At 38.5% G+C, this 11,036-nt stretch overlaps 1 protein-coding gene across 3 annotated transcripts in view; it reads left to right on the forward strand.

The window, feature by feature from the left end:
* The window catches only part of SOCS5 (suppressor of cytokine signaling 5), a 57,523-nt gene extending 47,056 nt beyond the window's left edge, over window positions 1–10,467 (forward strand). For all 3 annotated transcript variants that reach the window (XM_071427770.1, XM_071427762.1, XM_071427753.1), the window contains 2 exons: window positions 3,594–3,685; window positions 6,094–10,467. In XM_071427770.1, coding sequence (XP_071283871.1) covers window positions 6,106–7,716 — 1,611 coding nt within the window. In that variant the 5' untranslated portion in view covers window positions 3,594–3,685; window positions 6,094–6,105 and the 3' untranslated portion in view covers window positions 7,717–10,467. The remainder of the gene's footprint in view (window positions 1–3,593; window positions 3,686–6,093) is intronic.
* Window positions 10,468–11,036: the final 569 nt, after the last annotated feature.

An 11,036-nucleotide genomic window follows, 5' to 3' on the forward strand; every position in this document is an offset into this window, starting at 1 on the left:
ACCTCCTGCACCAGCACAGGTGGCCAGGAAGAGGCTGACGCCATTTCTGTTGGTTGCAGTGCTGACTTAGGCCAATTCTGTGTGTTGTTGGAATTGTAGCTCTGTATCCTTTACCTCTTTTCTGGCATGTTTGAGTTTTGGTTTGGGGATTCAAACTTTCATATTCATCTTCCTACGCAACTGCACTTCCAATTTATCAAAGCCTAATAGTTAAAAACCAGTAGTACTTTATCCTAATAAGGCTTTCATGAGCACTTGATATACTTGGCCCCTTTACCTTGTTTAGTTAAAAAAAAAAAAAGCAGCCACCTTTTCCTTCCAGGCCTCTAAATCAGCTCTTTGAGCTGTCTGCAGTGAGCACATTTTTGTGTGTGTAGAAAAATGCATGGTTCCTCTTGAGCCAACAAATTCCTTGTTTTTAAGAAACGTTATCTCTAGTATCACAGTGGTAATTCATTATTTCTGGAATGTGCATTGGAAGGGAGGAAATTGCTTTGTAATCCTTAGTACTGCCCTTCCTTCCTCAAGTGGGTTACTTCAGATGCAGGGGGTTGCCAGCCTTCCTCACTTTGACTGGATAAGGTTGAGGAATGCTGATGGGAGCAGCTCCCTCAGTGCATCCCTACAGCAGGAGCCTGCAGTGGGCATTTGGCAGCGCGCACATAGGGCAGGGACCTCTTCAGCAAACATCCCTTAATGGAAGCAAATGTCTTTAGCAAGAGTCTCTTGTCACTGCTAAGCAAATCATTTTAAGGAATGACACAAATAGAAGCAGCGTTTCCCTCCAGTCTTTTGCTTGTACCTCCATGGTCCATGCACCCGGTTCAGGGAATGTGGTAGGCAGTTTGCCTGTGGAGGCTCCAGCTAATATTGAGTGTGCAGGTTTCTGGGTTTAACTCCTGTCAGGTTACTGGGGTTTTGACTTGTAAGAATTGTCTGGTTTTTTATTCCTTCAATATTTTGACCTTGTTACCTTTCAGTGTTATGAAGCTATCATCTTACAAAAATACCAAAACAAATAATCTTGTAGATTCTTTTTTTTTTGAGCCTGTTCTGTAAGGTATCATACTTTGTGTAGTGTATCATCTTTTGTGAAGATGGTACATTGTTAGGAGTTAATACTTTGAATATAATAAACCATACTGAGTAAATTTTAAATTGGGTAAATTATGAGGGTGAAACAAGTGCATTTTCTTTCAGACAGAGCACAGCCTTGACTTTGAATAGAGTTCCTTTGAAGTCACAGGCAGAAAGCTCTGCCTAGATCTTGTGACATTTCTGGAAAGAATGGTCTGAGTTTTCACAGTAATTGTTAATATGTGGTATTTTAGGATTGCAAAGAAGTTGCAAGTGTAGCTTTATCATACTGCTTAAAATTTCTTTGTTGTCTCAGTATTTGTGCTCTCAGAATACTTGAAGACTACACTGATGCAAACTTCATGCATTTGAATGTCTCTAAATTTACTGCAAATAGGAATATAGCACTATGGTATTGCTGCTCATTGCTTCTGTAATCCCTATAGAGTGCTTATTATCTGTTATTTTTAAGATCATTTATGCCAGTTCAAAGTAGGTAGAAATAATTTTTAGTTGAAAAGAGATTGTGTTAAGAATATCAGTAGAATCTCTATTTTTCTTAGAAAAATAATCGGGGGTTTTTTTCTTAGAAAATCTACAAATGGTTGAATTCACTTTGTGGATTTTGATGGAATGAAATGGATTTCCTGTTTAGGCTAGAATAACCACTGGCGGTGCTCCTTTGTAAAATTAGGATGGCTTTAGAAGCAGTTCAGAAACAATTTTTATTTTGTCAAGCTTAGTGCTGCCACAAGAAATCTGTGAAACCACACATCTGTTGCACATTGATTTAAAGTAATTTAAAATCACTAGGTTGAATTTTAAATACTTTACCAGTGACTCAACTTTTATTCTAACACAGTCTGAGATGTTTAACTGAGACAATTTGCCCAAATTCAAGGAACTGTTTTCCATTAGGGAAGGCTGGTTCCCAAAGAAACCACTCCCTCCTGGAGCCACCTGGCAGTTTGTCCAACAGGCCGTGTCAGCTGGCTGGCAGTGGTGATGTGATAGGTGGTGTATTGACTGCTCATGTTTCTGAGCAGAACCGAGAAGAATGGGGATATATAAAGCTAGTGCCATGAAGCATGACACGTCAGGATAAGCATCCATGTGGGTTTTTTGAATTTTTGATGAGTTAAAATGGTTTGCATGCAGCCCCTTTGCCACCTGTGCCCAGTAAAACAGTATCACTGGTTTTGTTTGCAATGAAGACGAACTTCAGAGGGCTGAATGAGCTAATGTTCCAAGTAAGGTTTTGTTTAAAGTTGGATAGCCCTTGTTCTAGCAACTTTACCTTGCATTTGCTCTGTTAAGGCCTTGCACTGAACACATTTTAATAGGTTTGGCTGTCTTGTGTTTGTAAACTTGCTAGGAACATAATGCAGAACAAAAGAAGTGAGAGTAAATGTTACAGTTGCAGAAGAACTGTACTTGTGCTTTGATCTTCATCTGGTAAATACTTTGTACTTCTCACTCTGTTGCTCTCTGAAAAGGTTACTTTTATGGAATCTCAATAGCAATAGTGTGGCCTAACTTTAAAAATGTTTCAGCAATTTAAGTGCCTCCTGAAGGGAATGGAGACTAGAAATACTTGGACTTTGCTGCCGTTGCTCTGGAGTTTCTACATAAGAATATTAACTTTTAATATCCACTTAATGATTGCTCAACCCTGTAGCTTTTCATTGAAGTACATGTGCATCCCATTTCAATATTTTTCTTCCTGTTCTGTGTGTAAAGCTTTAATATAAGTTCCCAATGTTTTCTCTTAACTCTTACTGCTGTCCTGGGCTTGAATCTAGCATGGAGAAGCAAATAAATCTTCTCTGTTCTGTTACTGTTAGGTTTCTGACAGTGGTGTGAGTATATTAAATCCCTCAACTACTCTTGGATTTCTGAAAAACAATGATGATTATTTTAGGGAACTGCTGACCTACTCTTTTAATAAAGAGCTTGTCTTGTATTCCACTTTCCCATTTTTAGAATCGTGGTTCATATTGCTCTTCACAATCATATAACATCCTTGTGGAGAGTACAGCAGTTGCTTACCTGGAAAAGTAATATTAGAAAAGTGTGTATTTTTAGCTGCCTTTTGATGTGATGTAGCAGCTGGAAACAAGGAGGAGAGACAGTATGTGGTGATCTGACAGCACTGCCAACCACAACTTGAGACCAAAATGTGGGGAAACCATTTCATAGGCTTGATTATGCCCATTGTGCCTGGCACTTCAGTGATCCAGATACTGTGGCTTTGCTCTTGGTTGTCAAAAGTTTTATTTCAGAGTCCTTCCCATGACTGTACTTGACAAATGTTGTTAATGTATAGAAAAAGCAAGTTCTGTGACATTTTTTGTTTATGTTAATATGCGTTAAAAATATATAAAGAGTAGGCAGTTACATGGACACATTTCAGAAATAAACAGTAAAATATCCCTTTGATGTCAGTGATTAATGGTAAATGTCTAAATGAAAAGATATTCTAACAATTAACAAAATTTCTGCTTTTCCCTTTGTAGTAAACATGTCCACAAGTCAAAGAAGGAATCTAGCAAGTTCATGTTGAGGTATATTCTCAAGACAAGACACAGTGACTCATTTGCTTTTCTGGGTAAGAAAGGTATCTTTATTCTCTTGAGTGTGACAAAAAGTACTTAACCTTTTAAATTTAACTTCTGAAAAGTACAGTCTGTCAAGCCAGTATGCTGGGGGGGTTGTGGGTGGAGTGTTTTGTTGGTTTTTATTTTTATTTGTTCTTGAAGCTTTCTGGGCACATGTAGAGAACTTTCCACCCTAAGACCTTTTAGGGAGAGCAATAAAGAGCAATTTCAGAATAAAAGACACCACTGAATAGCATGTGACTGGTGGATAGAAAAGTAATTCCGGTTCATTGTCACAAAATTGTGTACATTTTCTAGCCTGACTTGCCAAGGGAATGGTGTTTATATATTATCTCATTCTTTTCTCTTCCCAAAAATTTTAAACATCTCTCTGACTAGGAAGAGAATAAAAAACTTACAACTTGAGACAAAAGTGTAGAAGTCAACCTTATATATATTGTGTTGACAGGCTGGCAGCCAGCAAACATGTGCTCCCTCATGGTCAGCATGGGTATTCTGAGACACCACAAACAGCTATGATCATTGCAATGACATGAGACATGTTGGGTGCTTCCTGAAAATTTGTATGTGGTCTGATTTTAGTAGTTCTGCTGCTCCTAGAATTTCCCCAGCTTGATCCAGACAACTCCAGAACAAAAAAGAATTTAAGGATTTTTTTATTTTAATCAGGAAGACGTGCTTTCCTCATTTGCTTACAGTGTTCATGTATACATGGAACTGTGTAGCATCTTCTGTGTGTAACATTGCTCTGCAAGTGTCTGCCTCCTTAATAACCACGTGGATGCTGTGCAGATTGTCCTTTAGCACTGTTGTAGGTAATTTGTACCAGTAACCTTCAGAGACTGATTTCCCCCTTCTCCCCAGCTCCCTCATCCACACTTAATTCTTTTGGTCTTAGTGCAGTTGGGTACCTGGCTCGCTGGGTTTGCTGGATCATCTGATGACAGTGAGAAAGAAAGCTTTTGTTTTTTGTTCCTATCACAGTTAGGTGTTACAATTCATTCTCTTTCATGTTTCTCATGTAAGCTGTGCCTCTGACTCTTCTCCAGTCTCAGTGGATTCTGCTATGAAGTCATAGGCTTACAGCTATGCTCCTGTTGTAAGGACTTGTGGGCTGGATCACCAGAGCATTGCCTACTTGTTTATCATCCATTTTATGTCATGAGCCCCAGTGCACTTAGTCACTGCTTCAGATTCCTCTCTGGTTATGAACAGAAAAGTAGTGCAGCAACAGAGGAGTGTTGCTGCAAAATAATCTGTTTCCAAAGAACAGAGCAGTTTCCATAAAGAGTTAAATTAGATAAAATGATGTATTTTAGTCTTTTAAGTTTAGCACTTCTCTCAGAACTTAATTAGATCTAATTTAGTTTGGCATTGCCTGACTTTTTTTAGTACAGAATTAGCCTGTTTCTCTCTGTCCTAGGGCAGTCCTGTAATTTTGGCAGTCTTGTTCCAATTATCAAACTCAGTTTCTAAAGATGTAGTTTCAGAATACACACTGCTAATGTTTTTATCTTTTTACAGTATCTTCATGATTCACTGTCATCATGTTTCTGCTGTGGAGCTGCTTTCTTTTTAAGTGTTCTTACTAAAGATAGAAAAGCTCCTTGGGCTCTTTCATTCTTTTATATCCTAAGTAATAAAGCCGACCATTGGTTGCTGGGGTTTTTTTCAGCTGTTTCATATGGCTTATATTAATGTATCAGAGACTTTATAATTCTAAAATTGTCTTTTGGTGATTGTCTCATCTAATAATGATGAATGCTTTTTTCCCCCCTAAATTTCTATTTTTGTGCTAATTCTTTTAATCTTACAAAGCTATATCTTGGAATTTATGTGGTGTGCAGCTGGAGCTTTTGTTTTCACATGGTGCATCTGGACATTTGCAGTGCACTTGTTGGATTTTACTAACAGCTCTCCTAGTTTGGAGTGACTTGAAGTGTTCTTATTCAGGATTTGTTTTACTGCTGCTTATCGGAAGCTTATCAGGGAGTCATACCTAACATATGACTTAAAAATTCTTTCTTGAAGGATTTTAGATTGTGTATTTCCTATTTATCAAATACAACTATGCAGACCTACCTACATGCCTATAGAAAAATAGGAGGGCCTACTTGTAAATGAAATGTTTGTAATTTCCTAAACACTTTCTATGTGGTCATTTTTCTAAATACTCATTTAGAAAATATTTTAAAAGGATGGATATTCTTCTAAATGTTGAAATATGTGATGCATCTTGCTTCCACATAACCCTACAAAGACTAGAGCACTTTTTAAAATGTATTGCATTCAGTTAATAATAGTCATCTTGGGTCTGTAACTTAAATGATAACTGAAGATGTATCCTCATGTTTTAAAGTATATTTTTATTTTAATATTTCTTCTCCTCTTGATTTAGATAACATAATCCATGGATAAAGTGGGAAAGATGTGGAACAATTTCAAATACAGGTGCCAGAACCTCTTTAGTCATGAGGGTGGAAGCCAAAATGAGAGTATAGTTGTGAACTCCAATAATTGCTCATCTGGTAAAGAGAAAGCCATCCAGATAACTGACTTGACTCAACAACAGCCCAGCAGCCCTTTGAGAGAAAACATTGCTTTGCAATTAGGCTTAAGTCCTTCAAAGAATTCAGCAAGGCGGAACCAAAACTGTGTCACAGAAATTCCTCAGATTGTTGAAATAAGCATTGAGAAAGAGAATGACTCATGTGTCACCACAGGAGCCAGGCTTGCTCGAAGGGACTCTTATTCTCGGCATGCTCCTTGGGGTGGGAAGAAGAAGCATTCCTGCTCTACCAAAACACAGAGCTCCTTGGATGGTGAAAAAAGATTTGGTAGAACACGAAGTGGTTTGCAGAGGAGGGAGAGAAGGTATGGGGTGAGCTCAGTCCATGACATGGACGCGGTATCCAGCAGGACAGTAGGCAGCCGTTCTCTGCGGCAGCGTCTCCAAGATACTGTTGGGCTGTGTTTTCCCATGAGAACTTACAGCAAGCAGTCCAAACCTCTGTTTTCTAACAAAAGAAAGATCCACCTCTCTGAACTAATGCTTGAGAAATGCCCTTTCCCTGCAGGCTCAGATCTGGCCCAGAAGTGGCATCTGATTAAACAACACACAGCACCCGTGAGCCCTCATTCAACTTTCTTTGACACATTTGATCCTTCCTTGGTTTCCACAGAAGATGAAGAAGATAGACTCAGAGAGAGACGTAGGCTTAGTATTGAAGAAGGGGTTGATCCCCCTCCCAATGCCCAAATACACACTTTTGAAGCTACAGCACAGGTAAATCCATTGTATAAACTGGGACCAAAGTTAGCCCCTGGTATGACTGAGCTGACCGGGGACAAAACCATAACACCTCCAGGGACCTGTGACTCCGAAGAGGACACGACGACGCTTTGCCTGCAGTCGCGCCGGCAGAAGCAGCGTCAGATGTCAGGAGAGAGCCATGGCCATATCAGCAGGCAGGGGGCTTGGAAAGTGCACACTCAGATCGACTACATCCACTGCCTCGTGCCGGACTTGCTCCAGATCACAGGTAACCCGTGTTACTGGGGCGTCATGGACCGCTACGAAGCAGAAGCACTTCTGGAGGGGAAACCCGAAGGCACTTTTTTGCTCAGGGACTCTGCGCAGGAGGACTACCTCTTCTCGGTGAGCTTCCGCCGCTACAACCGCTCGCTGCATGCACGCATCGAGCAGTGGAACCACAACTTCAGCTTTGATGCCCACGACCCCTGTGTGTTCCACTCCTCCACTGTTACGGGGCTTCTGGAACACTACAAAGACCCCAGCTCTTGCATGTTTTTTGAACCCTTGCTCACTGTATCTCTGAACAGGACCTTCCCCTTTAGTCTGCAGTATATCTGCCGGGCGGTAATCTGCAGGTGCACTACGTACGATGGAATCGATGACCTTCCTCTACCCTCAATGTTGCAAGACTTTCTAAAGGAGTATCACTATAAACAAAAAGTCAGGGTGCGATGGCTGGAGCGGGAACCTATAAAAACAAAGTAAAAGGAAATCAAAATAAGCTTCTGGAACGTGCTTTTTTTTGTGTATTACAGTTTAACTGCAGCAAGCGCACCAATGGCGTCTAGCTTTTCTGCAATACCCTATTTAAGCTGAGTGTTAGTATCCTGTCAGATGCTGCCTGCTGTTAATCAAACTAAGTTGTGATGCCTCTTGGAAACAATAAGCAGACACAATTCTGCACGTTTTTCATTAAGGCCTAATGAAAATATTTTTGCTAATTTCTAAATATTTTGTTTCCCTTTCATAGCTGTAGTAATTGGCTGAAGAAACTATGAGGCATTTCCCATGGGGCATTCATGTAATGCTGTTAAAGAAAGGCTTTATCGGAGGGGCATTTTTGCTAATATTTGAAGTATTTTTTTAAAATTCTCTTCTTGAAAACTTTCCTCAACTCAAAGTAATAATTTAGCTCACAAACAAGTTTCCAAATACTAGTGAATATTTTCTTGTAATGAAGAGCAGTTCATTAGAAGCAGTCCATTAAGAGTTAATGGTGCTTTGAGGCTAACAGATGAATCATGCTTTTCACAGTGTATAATGTTTCCTAATCATTAAGACTTGAATATGCCTGCTCAGTACTGTAATTCTGTTACAAACACTTGGAGATTTAAGTGGCATTGTTAGCAAAAGTAATACTGTCTCAGACAGTTAAAAATACCTTCCAGTGTGAATTGCTGCTTCTGTGGCAGGACACAGAATTAGATTCTTGCTGTGGAACAGAAGGTTGTGGGTTTTTCCCAAAACAGATTTTGGTGTCCTGGCTGCTAGTAACTTACAGTGGAAGGTAATAGTGACAAGAAAAAAATTCTTAATTATTTAAAGTTGTCTGATATTTTTATGGAGAACATGACAAGTGGTTGAATTATTATAATCAGAATACAAAATCTGACATATCTGAAGCAAATGTCAGGTTTCAAAGGTACTGGTACACTTTATTTGTAAATATCTTTCCATCTGCGCTTTTAAAAATGTTTTAAAGTAATATGCACTGATGATAGTTTCAACAGATTACTTAGAAACAAGATTCTAACTTCTGTTTGCTTATTTACTTGGAGATGGAACTTAAAAGTAGTTCTATCTTAGATATTTTGCACTAAAATCTTGTTGGAATGCCCTGACCCCTGTTTAACGTTTTGTACCAATTCTGAGTGCTCCCTAGTTTCTTTACCAGCTGCTACAGTATTTGATTCCTTCCTTCTCTACGGCAGTGACCTGTGTGAGGTAGGAAACATTTTGGCTGCAAGTACAATAAACGTTATTCTTGTATGCTACACTAACCCTTCTATTGATGTATTTTTCTGCTTGCTGTGCCTTGTTCTGGCTTTTTGTGCTAATAAAGTACAGTATGTTCAGTGTTATACTTGTATATCTGCTCTGTTTTTATATATTCACCTAACTTGTAGCAGTTAAATGAATTTTTAATAGGCTTTTCTTAGTATTTAGGATAGGTAATGCACAAGTACTGTGCAGTTGAGTATTAGTTGGTCAGCACACCTTACTCCTGGTTTTTGTTACAGCAACTTGACAGTGTACACCATTGAATAACGTTTCTGTAGTCACTGCAAGGTAGTGGACTTGTCTGCAGGCATAGAGCATTTTACAGGTTTTTGTAATGCAAAGGATAAATGTTAAGCAAAAAGTGTTCTAAAACATTATTGATCCCCTGTAATGGTTGCTGAAGGTGTTTCAGCTTGTTGTATAGGTAACTGCTAAGGTTAATATTTTGATACTCCCCACTGAGGAATGCTTATTCCTTTAAATTGACAGTACAGCAGCGACATTTGTTCACTTTTAGGCTATTTTGATAAATAGATGTACACACAAGCTGGCCAAATGTCCTGTTTTTACCAAAGAATACTGTCAATTTATGTTGGGGTATTTTTTTAGTTAAAAAAAAAAAAAAACAAACTCAAGAGCGGAGAGGTGCAATTTTTGTTCTATCAAATATTTATCCCAAGCTATGATAAACCAAAGTATTTGACAACTTCATCTGAACCTAAGTAATGTATACGTTTATGTTGGTAGAGCCTAAAGCTTTTTCATCAATGGTGTTGTCATTATTCCTGAACTCACAATGCACCTGAAGAGGAGTGATTTAAATAATTTTGTAATGACTGGAACAGCACTACAGAATAGCTCGTACTGCGAGGGGTTAATCTGAAGCACCCAGAAAGCACTTTAAAACACGTGTTTATATGCTTGTGGAAAGTTTGTGATCCCGTTATGCATTCTTTGTAGTAGATTATCTTCTTTCATGTGTTAAAAGACTTCAACTGTTAAAATGGAACTTTGTTTAGAATATGTAAATACTAAGTTTATGTAATTATGTGTACAACTGTGCTCTTGGTCTCTTAAGTTTTGAATTGTGTATGTGTCATTGGATATGCAACTCTTGGTTTAAAATCTGCTCTAAGCGTAAAAAGAGGAAAAAGTCACCAGCATGAAATTGCACCTAAGTGTACCTTCACTGTGTCGTTCTCACTGTTCCCTCAGTCAGATCTGAATGCCAGATGAGTTTACTTAAATTCTTGCTTTCAGTATTAGTGTCATACAGTCAGCCTGCAACCAAGCTTTGTCCCGGTGCAGGGAACTGTTTTTCATTTACACTCGTTGCAGTTGCTTGTCATGAACTAGCTGTGCCATTGTCAATGTGGTCAGGAATACACATTCATCTAATTTTTAATCATGTGGTGGAATCTTTGGGAAAAAAAAAATAAAAACCCCAAACCCTTACCTCAGAAAGTTTGCTCTTGAATTTGTATAAATAATCTTTATGGAGAGATTTGCTCCCCTAAAACACACAAAAAAGGAATTATCTATTTCTCTACAACTTTTTTAAAGCTCTGCTTCACTGAAATATACAGAATAATTTGCTAGTGTGGTTATGCTAAAATGAATCACTTCTTAAATTTTGATGGACTTGAATGTTGACTATTCCAGTTGCAGTGTATTTCTTAATGAATACATTTTCAGTTCTAAAGGCATTAAAATGCTAGTGGGTGGAGAATGCAAATAGTTGATTTCTCATTTGTGTTTCTCATTCTGGTTTCATTTAGAAAACCTTAAACATGTCTTAAAGCTGTGGTTTGTGCACCTTTTTATTTTTTTTAATCTAACGGTGGGATTCAATGTGAAAAGGTACACTTGTATTATTCCAATCTAATTTGGTTACGTGACAGATGAGTTTTTGAGCCTCAGTCTTGTCAAGTGTTTTTTTGAGGTGATTCTCGTTTCAGCAGAAGGAGCTATAGAAAGTGCTTACTCTGTAGGAGGGTTTTGTGAGGAATCCTACCAAAGGTATT

Source organism: Agelaius tricolor, unplaced genomic scaffold, assembly GCF_023055355.1.
Source record: "Agelaius tricolor isolate 1412-34295 unplaced genomic scaffold, bAgeTri1.0.p SCAF_1, whole genome shotgun sequence".
In the NCBI taxonomy this organism is placed as follows: Eukaryota; Metazoa; Chordata; class Aves; order Passeriformes; family Icteridae; genus Agelaius; species Agelaius tricolor.